This window comes from Anomaloglossus baeobatrachus, chromosome 6 (assembly GCF_048569485.1).
Source record: "Anomaloglossus baeobatrachus isolate aAnoBae1 chromosome 6, aAnoBae1.hap1, whole genome shotgun sequence".
NCBI lineage: Eukaryota > Metazoa > Chordata > Amphibia > Anura > Aromobatidae > Anomaloglossus > Anomaloglossus baeobatrachus.
Window position 1 is genome coordinate 418,905,185 of NC_134358.1, and position 14,187 is coordinate 418,919,371.

General features: G+C 38.2%; 1 protein-coding gene across 1 annotated transcript in view; it reads left to right on the forward strand.

The window, feature by feature from the left end:
• Positions 1-14,187, forward strand: part of CNTNAP2 (contactin associated protein 2) — a 2,823,191-nt gene that overhangs the window by 824,663 nt on the left and 1,984,341 nt on the right. The window contains exon 3 of the mRNA XM_075315157.1: positions 8,391-8,584. Within this exon, the coding sequence (XP_075171272.1) occupies positions 8,391-8,584 (194 nt within the window). The remainder of the gene's footprint in view (positions 1-8,390; positions 8,585-14,187) is intronic.

The following is a 14,187-nucleotide window of genomic DNA, read 5'->3' on the forward strand; positions in this document are numbered from 1 at the left end:
AGCTGAGGGCTGTTATTCTCAGGCTGGGGAGATCCATGTTATTGGGAGCCCCCCAGTGTAAAAATATCAGCCATCATCCGCCCGTAATTGCCACATCGATTAAATGCAACAGTTCTGGGACTTTACCTGACTCATCTCGATTGCCCTGATGTGGAAGCAATCGGGTATTGAGGGTTAATAACTGCGTACATCTGTCATCAAGCCCAGAATTAGTGATGGAAAGGAGTCTTCTATGATACCCCCATCACTAATACTATAAGTAAAAAGAAATACACATACAACAAGAAAAATCCTTTAATTAGAATAAAATACAAAACCACCCTCTTTCACCACTTTATTAACCCCAAAACACCCAAGTCCGACATAATCTACATGAGGTCCAATGATTGTCATCGCTCTGCTACATCCAAGCCTGGAGAGACCAAAAGCATGTCCAATCTCTCCAGGCTCAAGGAAACACTGACAATAAGCTGGCTGGCAGCAGGGACATCACTCAGCTCATCAGCGGTCATACCCGGGTTCCCACGGTATGACCTCTGGTGACCTGAAGTACTCTGGCTTAAAGTGAAGGACTATGTCCTGCACCCTGCCAGTACTTTAATAGTGACAGTGCTGGCATGGAGGTGTGGGTTGCCCTGCACTCTCCAGACAGCATTGTCAGTGTTAAAGTGCGGGGCCATGTCCCACTCTCATCCAGCCCTTCAACACTGACACTGCCATCTGGAGGGAATGTGGTGATCATAGCCTATAATCTGCTGTCAGCCTGGTGTCTCTTGGCCGCTCCTCCTTGCAGATCACACAGCTCTAACAGCAGGAGCTGCCAGGGACGAGGTCAATACATGCTGTTGTGAATGCTGATCACCGCTTGCCATATGCTGTCAGCCTGGTGTCTCTCAGCAGCTACTCTTGTCAGAGCACACAGCTCTGACAAAAGGAGCTGACGGTGACCGAGGTCAGTACATGCTGCGACGAGCGGTGATCACAGCCTGTCATCTGCTGGCAGCCTAGGGATCTCAGCAGCTCCTCCTGGCAGAGCACACAGCTCTCACAGGAGTAGCTGCCATGGACCGAAATCAGTACATGTTGCGGCCAGTGGTGAGTACAGCCTGCCATCTGCTGTCAGCCTAGTGTCTGTCAGCAGCTCCTCCTGGCAGAGCACGCAGATCTGATAGGAGGAGCTTGTGGAGACCAAGATCAGAACATGCTGCGGCGAGCAATGACCAGGGTCCTGCAGTATGGCATATGTCATTGCAGTGATGTCATGGGTTCCCCCGTGTTCATTCTAAATGACGAGCAATCAGAATGAACTCAGCTAAACCACTGATGTCCCAGCTGCGAGCCCCACAGGACAGTGTGTGTGTCACGGCAGTGATGTCACGGGTTCCCCGGGGTTCATTCTGAGTGTCATGCCAACAGATTATGCGATTCACTTCACTTGTGGCCTTAATTTCACAGAGGGCATCTTGTTCTATGGTGCCCAGTGTGAGATTAAGATGTAGCAGTGTTGGAAGCATCGTGGGATCTCGTGTGGATTACGTTGGACCTGCAGGGGTGTATAGAAGGTTAATAAAATGATGAAAGAGGATGCTTTTTTGTCTTTTATTTTAAATAAAGGATTTTTTGTGTGTTTGTGTTTATTCACTTTCACTTACAGATCAATGATGAGGGGTGTCTCATAGACGCCTGCCATGATTAATCTAGAACTGAGTGGCTTCTATGAGCTACCATTACCTCCCTCATTACCCCAATTGCCATTGCATCAGGGAATTCGGAATCAGCCAGGGAAAGTGCCGGGACTGTCACATCTAATGGATGTGGCAATTCCAGGCGGCTGCAGGCTGATATTTTTAGGCTGGGGGGCTCCCAATAACATGGGTCTCCCCATTGTGAAAATACCAGCCCTCAGCTGTGAGTCTTTATCTTGGCTGGGTATCAAAATTGGGGGGGACTACAAGCCTGTTTTTTTTTATTTATTTATTTTACTGTACGATATAGACTTGCCCACCGGTGGCTGTGATTGGTTGCAGTCAGACAGCTGTCACTTAACGTGGGGGTGGGTCTGACTGCAACCAATGGTTGGGAGAAACAGTGAATATGTAATGAGGCTAATGAGTGGGTAGGGAAGAAGAATGAGAGGCAGCGAGAGCAGTGTGACAGCCGCGCTGTGCCGTGATCAGTGAGTATGAAGCACTTGAAGAGAGACAGAGAGAGAGCGTAAATAAGTGGTGTAATACTGTGACAGGGCGACACGGTGGCTCAGTGGTTAGCACTACAGTCTTGCAGCACTGGGGTCCTCGGTTCGAATCCCACCAAGGACAACATCTGCAAGGAGTTTGTATGTTCTCCTCGTGTTTGCGTGGGTTTCCTCCGGGTTCTCCGGTTTCCTCCCACACTCCAAAGACATACAGATAGGGACCTTAGATTGTGAGCCCCAATGGGGACAGTGATCCTGATGTATGTAAAGCGCTGCAGAATATGTTAGCGCTATATAAAAATAAAGATTTATTTTTTTATTTACATCCTTATTCCCAGAAACCATATGTGAGTCAGAAATGCTTGCAGGCATATTCTCCAGGCTCTCCCCATTCATTTTAGCCTTTTCCTCAGGCCCAAAGACCTCACTGTTGGGTCCAGCAGAAAATGACTCGCTTTTCCTATTGACTTGCATTGTACTCGCTATCGGTAACAAATACACGAATATTAGAAAGTACTGGTTATGACTGGTATAACGAATACAAATATACAGTATTTGCTCATCTCTAGTTAGATTTCATTAGACAATCTACTTTCACTTTTTTCAAGTTAGAATCTTAACTTTATTGCTCATTATAAATTAAAATGCACTTAAATCACAGTTGCATCCTACTTAGTGTAATAAACCAAGCAAAATAAATTAATATTACACTTTTATAACCAGAATATGTACAAATATAACACTCTAGATGTAGCAATGTAAATTACGATAACTTTTTACAATTCTACTAGGGAAATTTTACTAAATGTTGATAGAAAAGAACGAAATTACAAAAGAAGCACACAAAAATACTAATTGTGTTTGTTATGTATTCTGCTTAGGCCTTAAGTTTTTCTTAGCTATTCTTTTTCTACTTTCATTATCTCTAAAAAGCAGCTTATTATTCATGTAGTAAATGTATGCTGCATAAATCTGTTATCAAAATTCAGAAATATTGACTAATTAATATTTAATATGGTTTCATTTTTCATCCTAAAGATAAAAAGTTCTTTTGACTTTGTTCCAAGAATAGAGCGACAATAATAAGAGTAAACTTAAATAACACTAAATAACATACGCACAACAATTGGATGCTTTTGTGTCTCTATTGAACTTTTCGTATATATCGGGATGAGCCTTTTTCATAACAGTCAAATCAATAGAGGTTACACATCTTATTGTCAAAGTGCACAATGCAATCAAAGTCCCTGAAATTACACCTTTTATTAGATGAAATAGAGAGAGGATAATACCCATCGATCCTTAGCTACCCTCTTTAGGAGCTCTGGATAGTGACATTTCTCAGTAACAATGATTGATATCTTAGTAAACCACATTATAGTTCAGTGTAATGTATAATGGCTGTTTTGTGACTATTGTAACACGTATTTAATTATACAAGTTTCCATGTTTAGAAAACATTATAGAGAATACATGAAAAATTGTTGAGGATCTGACTTCAGATCCAATTGTTCTGATCATTGTAGGTGTTTGTAGAGTTTTGTACATGCAACAATGTTCCTGATCAGATGCAAACGTTTCCAGTATCCAAATAACAATTGCAGTACTGGTAGGATAATAACAAGTTGCAACATTTTAATGACAATTTGACCTTTCTAAAAATGTCAGACAAATTTCAATTATGTTTGCAATGATGTCATTTGATAGTTATACGAGAATATTGTTATCGGGCACTGCGCAAATCTGTATTTGTTTATATTTTTCAATTTCAGTGTGCAAATAGATTTAGGGATTGAGCCTAGTAATTTTACTTTTCATTAACAATTTAGTTAATTATTTAAAATATGGACATAGTTCCTTCGACACAGTCATTGCAACTAACATAAAACCAGGCAGCTAAAGAGATCCATAACCCCTCATATGTTAGGTACAGTTGGTAAATCACTGGGAAATTAAGTAAAACTGTAAACTTGTAGCTGATTAATGTAACACTCAAAGGCCTGCTGAAGTTACTCAGAGTAAACAGATATGCATTTGACATTTTGCAATTGGGCAAATGCAGCAATAATTGTATTTATTATCCTGTGGTCTATATTTTTTCTTTTCTTTTTAAACTAACCTGCAGTCATTATTGTAACTCTATCCTAACAAATTTGGTGTATATTTTTTTGGAAAGTCTGACAGCACAAAATGACTGCTCTAACCAAGCACAGCACATTGAAGAGACATAATATTAATAATTAGCCTTCAAATTTATTGCTGCATTTACCAGAAATTGTTCTTTCTGCAAATATTCTAATGAGGTGCTATAGGTAGATAGAAAAAAAGTAGATAAGGTGTACTGAGTGGCTCTGCCTTGCCAATGGCATCTTATTACAGGCACCTTAGTAATGTTTTGGATGAAACATAATCTGGGAGGTGCAGCAATATATTTGGACACTAAAGGTAAGATTTTAAGGACAATTTTTGTTTTACAATAGTCAAAGTATGACGCAAATGACTTGTGAACATGTTTTTTCATAGTTACATGATAATGACTTACATAGATTTTTTCATTTAAAAGAGAAAAGTGGTTTGTGATCAAATATTTTGAGAACTATAATATTTTGTACACGAATACATCACCAAAATTACCATTAATATATAAAGAAACAAAACCAATTCAGTACATGAATACAGCAGAACTATAATTAGATCATGAATACAGCACCAGAACTATTATTAGTACATGAGTACAGCACTAGAACCATTATTAGTACATGAAAACATTAGCAGACGCACTATCAATACTATCAATATAATCAATAAATGAATACAGCATCAGAACTATCATCAGTACATGCATCTATTACTAGAACCACCATAAATAGATGAACACAGCATCAGAACCACAATCACGACATAAATACAATAGCAGAACCATCGTTAATACATGAACACCGCTCCAGAACTACCATCAGTACATTAATACATCACCAGAACAACCATGAATACCTGAATACAGCACCAGAAATATATCTGGTATATGAATACAGCCCCATTTGCCCTTGCTGTGCCCCTAAATAAATCATTGTTCATTAGTATGCTTCTTGCACAAAATGTTTTTCACAATGTTCCTTTTATAGTACAATGCCGTCACAATGTCCTCTTCTATAAAATATTACTGCCACACTGTTCATTGTTATGAACTACCACTTTCATACATGTCTAACTTTATGAACTAAAACTTTAACACTCTACCAAATATGAACTGCAAAACTAACACTGTCCCTTTTATTAACTATATTCAGCTCAATCTGCCCTTTTGAAATATACCTGCCAGACTAACCCCTCATTTTTAACTATATTCATGCACCACACTGTCCCAAATTATGAATTACAATGCCACACTGTCCACCAATAGGAATTATAGCCATCACACTGTCCTCCTTTATGATCTACAAGCGTTACATTGTACCCCTTTATGAACTCTAACATCCATCGTGTTGTCATGTGTGTGTCACGTCCAACTGACACCTTTGCAGTATCTGGGCTTACCAGACAGTGGTGATTAGCTGATATTAGGTACTCTTTAACATACGTAGCGTAGATTTATCTTCAGTTGGTGTTGAAGGAGTTAAGAGTTCCTTTTTTAGTCTGCTGAGATTCCATTCACTCTAGTTTCAGCTGCTGCACCTTTATGCCACTCCACTTCATTATTTAAACTCACTCCTGGCTCTCCCATAAGGCAGTGATAATTCTTCTATGCCAACCTCCCATGGGAAGTTGTCCTTGTGAAAGGTGTAGAAATCCATTTGTTGTTTTATTTCCATGTAATTGTTTCTCTCTCTGTGTTGTCATATTCTAGTAGTAAGACTAGTGTCTTGCTGCCCAGCTCACTAGCTGTACATTACTGTAACTTGCACATATTTCTAAAATAAAACATCCAATCTCAGAACAAAAGGTATGCTTACATTCAGCATCCTAGTGCCAGTATAGCACTGTCTTTAAGTTATATTTGAAAATTCTGCTGATTGGTTCTCTTTAAGAGCTATAACCATTATTTTGGGGTTGCTATAGTACCACTTGTCAACAGGGTATAATATGGGTAAGTGCTTTTGATGGATCTGTGCTCTTTTGACTGTCTATGGGAATGCTTTACCCTCAACTACATACATACAGCACTGCGTCTATGCACATCCCATTAGAGATTTTGCTACATCTCCCCCTTAGGATTTTTTGACTTATGGTACTATATTTAGTTTGTTTCCTGCACCATGCACTTTCACTTTTTATGTACTGTTTGTCTTTCTTGCATATATGTTAATAATATTTGTATCATCATTTTTTAAAAATTCTACTTTGTGATTTAATGGCTAACTTTGTGTAGGTGTAAAATTTGTATTAGAGCCTTTCACAGCTCATTAGATTACGTCCCAGTCACTGGCATTCACTGGAAGGTACTAGGATATACTGTGTTGGTTTACAGATGAGTGTCTCACCCACTTATAAAGTATAAATGCCACACTACCCCTATTTGAAAATATCCAAAGACATTGTTCTACTTCCTTATGAACGTCAAATACCCTACTAAATCTCTTTTTGAACTACAAATGCCACACTGCCGGATCTATTGAATTACAACCACCAAACTTTCTACACATATGAACTATAACTCCCACGCTGCCACTCTTATGAACTATAACCACCATACTGTTGACTTATGAACTATGGCATCCACTTTACCCCATGTTGCCCCCTCTACACTGTGCCCATCTTCATAGTATCACCTCCACTTTGCCCACTCTTCACACTTTTCCCTCAAACTGTACTTGTGTCTCCTTTGTTTATAATCACATCTTATGCCTACAGGCACCCAAATTTTAAGCCTTGCACTTCCCTCTCTTTACAATTAAATATCCCTAAAAGTCCATTGTATCTTTTTCCCACTATAGAGTGCTTATTTCCATGTAATCTTTGTCACCGCAGCAGCACTGCCATGACTTAAGCAGCATGATGAAGTGACCTCATCATGCCACGGCACATTGCCTGTTATCATATAGTGCCAGCCCTCATATATATAATTGTTATTGAGTCTGAAAGGTGAGAAGACAATTTATTGAAGAAAATAGGGAGACAGCAGTCAGTTCTATGTCCAGTTTGGGGAATCGTGGAGAACCAACTGAATCTTATACACATCTTAGGCCACTCAATGAGGGGAATACGCATCTCACTAAATAGCAGAAGTGCGCTAGTTGTGCCTTTTATAAGATGCTTTGCTTAGTTTGAGCAGTAATTTTGGGCTGCTAGACTCTAATTAATTTCCTTTGAATCTACCTCTCCGTTTTACTAGAAAAATTTGCATCTAAACTTCAGAGACATTTTTTTAATGCAGAGTCAGAATCTACCTTCAGGCTACGTTCACATCTGTCACATATACTCCAAAAGTGTAAGACATTGCCATTGATTTTTCCAACTATTGAATTTAAACTGTAGAAACAAAGATGACTTTTATATATATTGTTAAGGGTTGTGATTATATATTCATTACTATCGCACAGTATGAACAAGGTCTAATGCTTCCATCTTTTTATAAAGTAAATATTTTTATTAACTATTTTACTATTATAAATGCTTTGAGGATTCTTTAAGTACTGTTTTGAAGTTAACTGATCAAAGCAAACCATTTGTAATTGCGGGTCTTTTTTCCACTTGGTGTGCTTTGAGGTCTTTCATTAAATTATATTGTGGGATTATGTAAATGTGATAATGTGTGCTACCACTTGCCTTTGATATACTTTGCTTTTTTATATTCAAAAGATTAAGGCCTCCCACTGTGCAGTAAGAAAGTAGTTTTACATACCAGCAGGATGCCTTGAGAAAAAAGCTTTATAGTAAGGAAGGTCAGTAATGGACAGAATACTTGATTTATGATAATTAGAAATTGATTGTGGCAATTGATTGCTATTAAACATATGTATCGATTTGAATGGCATAGACCATATGGTCTTTTTCAAATCCGTTATCTTTCTATTAAGTAGTAGCTGAGGGATATAGTGGAAGTAAGCATGTTAAAAAAAGATAACGTTTGTGTTCCGCAAAATTCATTGAGATGTCTTTTGAACATAACCTAAAAACTAATATGTAAGTATAACTGTAATCATTAATATGAATGATTTGTATATACATTAATTATGTATTTTTTTTCCGTCTGCAGGAGATGGTGGTTGGTCACCACTGGACAGTGATCATTATCAGTGGCTCCAGGTGGATTTTGGAAGCAGGAAACAAATCCGTGCTATATCTACTCAAGGGAGGTACAGCAGTTCGGATTGGGTGTCCCAATACCGGCTACTCTACAGTGACACAGCCCGAAACTGGAAACCTTATCATCAGGATGGAAATATCTGGGTAAGTTATATAAATGTGCTAAATATAGTAGAATTTATGTACTACATGTGTATATATATATATATGTATATATATATATATATATATATATATATATATATATATGGACAGATATATAGGTAGATGGGTTTGAATATTTTAAGCAGACAGTAATGTACCCTTTTGCTATGGAAACAAGTTTTAACTTTGACAAATGCACATGCTAAGTTTTAGCTACAAGTGTGTAATTTTGAATTTGTGACGTTAACCACCTTAAGTGAGTATTGAAACGTCTCAAAAACTTTCCAAAGGTTTCTTTTTTTGCAGAATAATGCACCCACCCACATGACTAGTATTTCCCTTTAAACCTCAATGAAATAGGCTTTGAGATTATCGACTGCCCAACATTTTCTCCTGATTTGGCCCCATATGATTATATCTCTTTCCAAAAATCAAAAACTAATTGAAAATATGAAAAATTATGACAAATGAAAAGGTAATTGATACTGTGGAGTCATGGTTTGTAAAAAAGGATACCAGTTTTTTTTTTCTAAAGGATTATAAATATTTGATCAATGCATTAAATTTATGGAGTTGAAATGTGATTATGTTGAATAAATATCTATACACCGTGTGTATACATACAGCAGGGGAAACAAGTATTGATCATGTCACCAATTTTCTAAGTAAATATATTTCTAAATGTGCTGTTGTCATGGATTTCTCATCAGAGGTTGCTAATAACCCATCCAATCCACACAGCCATAGAAATCAAAGAGAACCATAAATTCAGTGATGTGTAATACTGAGCAAAGTCATAGGGAAAACGTATTGAACACATAAAAAAAGAGAGGTGTAAAAAGCCATGGAAAGTCACAACACTAGCTGAAATCTATCGGTAACTAGAAAGAAATCCTGCCACTTGGTAAAAATAATATCAGCTAGGTCAACTGATTACATATAAAAATGTGTTTCAATTACAAGGTGCCACAGAAGAAACATCTCATGATGGACAAAACCAGTGAACTGTCTCCAAACCTTTGCAACTTTATTGTTGCAAAACATACTCATGTCACTGGTAACAGAACAATTTTAAACCTACTGAAGTGATCACTGTTGAATCCATAATTCAGAAGAAGAAAGATCATCATTTTACCAGAAACTGGCTACAACCAGGTGCTCTCTGCAATATTTAAAACAGAAGAGTGAAAATAATTATTAGATGAGCTGTCAAGGAGCAAAGAACCACCTGTAGAGAGCTACAGAAGGATCTGGTATCGTGATCCAGGCTGGCTTTTCACTATTGCGATTACTCCCAGCTCTATAGAGCCTGGTCATTTCAGTGGTTAACTTCCCTTGGCTTGTTTTGGATCCCAGGACACTATATCTTGCCTCTCTACCTATGGTTCAGTGCCAGTGATATTTCTGCCTTGAAGCTTGTATACTGGCTCTGGTGAGTGTTCCCAATCTGTCATGCCTCCCTGCTACGGTGTGCTGACTTGTACCCTTCCCCGTTCATCTGCCTGTCCCGCCCCCTGACATCCCACTCGCTGAAGTTTCTCTGCTGTACTTCAGCTTCCTTTCTGTTACAGTGTGACTTAGTCTTTCCTTCACTACTCTGCTGCCACCTAGTGGGGAATACGCTGTACTACGTCTTACTAGCCCTTTCTACCGCGTGACACCTGGAATCAGCAGTTACAATTGTTTAATTCTTAATTAATTAATTGTTTAAATTCTTAATTCTTTAAACAAAGAAAAAAATAAGTATTACACTCAAACTCCATGGCCTGTATTCAAACTCACCACGCAAGACTCCATTTTTGAACAAAGAGCATATTCAAGTGCATTTAAAGTTTGGTCAACAACAAGATGAGACTATGAAATATAGACCAAAATTTAACTCTTTGGATGACATAATGCACAACAAATTTGGATGTCAAAAGGCAATGCATACCACCCAAAAAACACCATATTAACTGTGAAATTTGGAGGTGGGACATCATGGTGTGGGTACTTTTATTTAGCATATGGCTCTGGTAAACTTCATAAAATTGAGGGAAAGATGGATCAACAAATTTACCAAGACATTCTTGATAAAAATCTGCTGCAATTTACTAGAATGATGAAGATGATATGAAGGTGGACATTTTAGGAAGACAATGATCCCAAACACGCAGCCAAGTAAACTCTTGAGTGGTTTCAGATAAATAAAATAAAGCTGCTAGAATAACCTAGCCAAGTATTTGACAAGTGTTTGTGTGGAATAATGGACCAAAATCACCCCTGAGCAATGCATACAATTAGTTTCTCTGTACAGGAGATGTTTTGAAACTGTGTTCAAAAGAAATCCTTTTGTACAAAGTATTAGATAAATTTCAGTAAATAAGTTCAAAACATTTTCCCTTTGTTATTCTCAATATTACACACTACTGAGTTTATGGACATGTGTGGTTTGATTTCTAATCTTTTGTGAGTTGTTATTAACATCTGTTTAAAAATTCATATCAATAGAACATTCAGAAACATATTTACATAGAATATTGGTGAAGTGTTCAATACTCTTTTTTACTTGATGTGTACATATATATATATATATATATATATATATATATATATATATATATATATATATATATATATATATATATATATATATATATCTGTGTGTGTGTGTGTTTAGATACGGAGCATTGATATACAGTTGGCCGAGCCTACATATACAGTTGCATGTTTTCAGAGTAATATAATACTGTGTTATTTAATATAATCAACTTTCAACTCTGCACATTTGATGTGATAAATAAGTTACATGAATTAGTGGTTACCTTTAGTTAATAAAATTACCCTACATTTCAATATGGAATCTTCATTCTTCCATTCATTTTCAACCCCACAAATATGCAGTTTGCACCCATATTCAAGGTTCAATTTTTTGCTCTCTTGGGAATGTCCCTTACTGGAATACAGGCAGGATGTGAATTCTGTATATAGAGATGCTGAACTTTTCAGTAGCAGCTATATCATTATAGCTATTATCCTGAAATTTCCTTCTCCTTCAACTACCTCTAAAATAGATAAAAAAGAGGGGAGAATAGAGAACGTTGTCAGACCTGAAGAAAAGTTTCTATAGATGTGTATCTTTTTTGTAAAGGACTAGATAGAAAGTTGCTTAGCATTGCATTTAGGAAGCAAGCAAACCATTAAAAAAACATAAGTGAGAAAGTATACATAACCCTTAAATATTATGAGAATTTTATTAACAAAAATGTATTGTTCTTAATAAATACAGAATTTGGCAATAATCTATAATAAATGACCAAATGTAAGGATATACATTTTAGTGATATGCTATATTAAGAAAGATTAATGATATATTTGAAGCGTTTTCGCAGGAAACCAACAACCTTTTTGTTCTACTTTCTGATTATTGATGAGTAAGATTAATTAAACTCTAGTTTTTGTTGATTGCAGTACTATATTAGTCAAGCAGATTAAATTGCTTTGGTTGAAAGAATAGACAAGTACAATGGTCGGAGAATAGAATTTTATTAAATGCCCTTGCACGTTCTGATCCTTTAAACACAGATATAGTTGGTAGTTTTGCTTGTAGCAGTTTATGATGTGTATATTTTTTAACAACATGTCTGTATAAAAGAAATAAATCATACAGCGTACCTGTTTCAATAAACATTGGTGTATGTGAACAATTAAACAAGAAAATCGCTTTCAAATATAGTATATGAAAAAATAGTACTGGAGCATAACTTAACAAGTGTTGGAAGTAGAGATGAGCGAACCGGTCGCGGTTCGGCTCGAGGTTGGTTCGCCGAACGGACCTCCCGTTCGAGTTCGGTTCGTCGAACGTTCGACGAACCGAACTCGAACTGCATAGGAAACAATGGCAGGCAATCACAAACACAGAAAAACACCTAGAAAACACCCTCAAAGGTGTCCTAAAGGTGACAAACAACTCAAACACATTGGAAAGTGACAAGGACATATACTCATGCGAAAACAAAACAGCTGGACAAGGAAAAAGAGGAGGACACACAGATATAGGCATGGCACGCCCTTCTAAAATCATGTAAAACACCGCAAGGTGACTCCAAGCGGAGTCTCCCTTTTTTCCAAAAATTGGGCCACACACACACCCACCCTTTCAGTGGTAGCACTTGTGCCCCAGTTGCACACTTCACAGCTAGATTTGCATCAAGCACATTCAAAAATATGCCATAATTAACCGTCCCCAGGATGACACCAGGGTAGGTAGCTAAGTCTTTCCTGATCCCAGCTCTGTGCAGCTTGGATCATTTATAAAAAACACAGCAATCAAGGGTTACTCCAAGCGGAGTCTCCCTTTTTTCCAAAAATTGGGCCCCACACACACCCACCCCTTCAGTGGCAGCAGTTGTGCCCTAGTTGTACACTTCACAGCTACATTTGCATCAAGCACATTCAAAAATACGCCATTCTTATCCATCCCCAGGATGACACCGGGGTAGGTAGCAAAGTCTTTGCTGACCCATGACTTGTTCATCTTGGCTTCTTTTAAAAACAATGTAAGCAAGGGTTACTCCAAGCGGAGTCTCCCTTTTTTCCAAAAATTGGGCCCCACACACACCCACCCCTTCAGTGGCAGCAGTTGTGCCCTAGTTGTACACTTCACAGCTACATTTGCATCAAGCACATTCAAAAATACGCCATTCTTATCCATCCCCAGGATGACACCGGGGTAGGTAGCAAAGTCTTTGCTGACCCATGACTTGTTCATCTTGGCTTCTTTTAAAAACAATGTAAGCAAGGGTTACTCCAAGCGGAGTCTCCCTTTTTTCCAAAAATTGGGCCCCACACACACCCACCCCTTCAGTGGCAGCAGTTGTGCCCTAGTTGTACACTTCACAGCTACATTTGCATCAAGCACATTCAAAAATACGCCATTCTTATCCGTCCCCAGGATGACACCGGGGTAGGTAGCAAAGTCTTTCCTGATCCCAGCTCTGTTCATCTTGGCTTTTTTTAAAAACACAGCAAGCAAGGGTTACTCCAAGCGGAGTCTCCCTTTTTTTCCAAAAATTGGGCCCCACACACCCACCCATTTAGTGGCAGCAGTTGTGCCCCAGTTGTACACTTCACAGCTAGATTTGCATCAAGCACATTCAAAAATACGCCATAATTAACCGTCCCAAGGATGACACCAGGGTAGGTAGCAAAGTCTTTCCTGATCCCAGCTCTGTTCATCTTGGCTTCTTTTAAAAACACAGCAAGCAAGGGTTACTCCAAGCGGAGTCTCCCTTTTTTCCAAAGATTGGGCCCCACACACCCACCCATTCAGTGGCAGCAGTTGTGCCCCAGTTGTACACTTCACAGCTAGATTTGCATCAAGCACATTCAAAAATACGCCATAATTAACCGTCCCCAGGATGACACCAGGGTAGGTAGCAAAGTCTTTCCTGATCCCAGCTCTGTTCATCTTGGCTTCTTTTAAAAACACAGCAAGCAAGGGTTACTCCAAGCGGAGTCTCCCTTTTTTTCCAAAAATTGGGCCCCACACACCCACCCATTCAGTGGCAGCAGTTGTGCCCCAGTTGTACACTTCACAGCTAGATTTGCATCAAGCACATTCA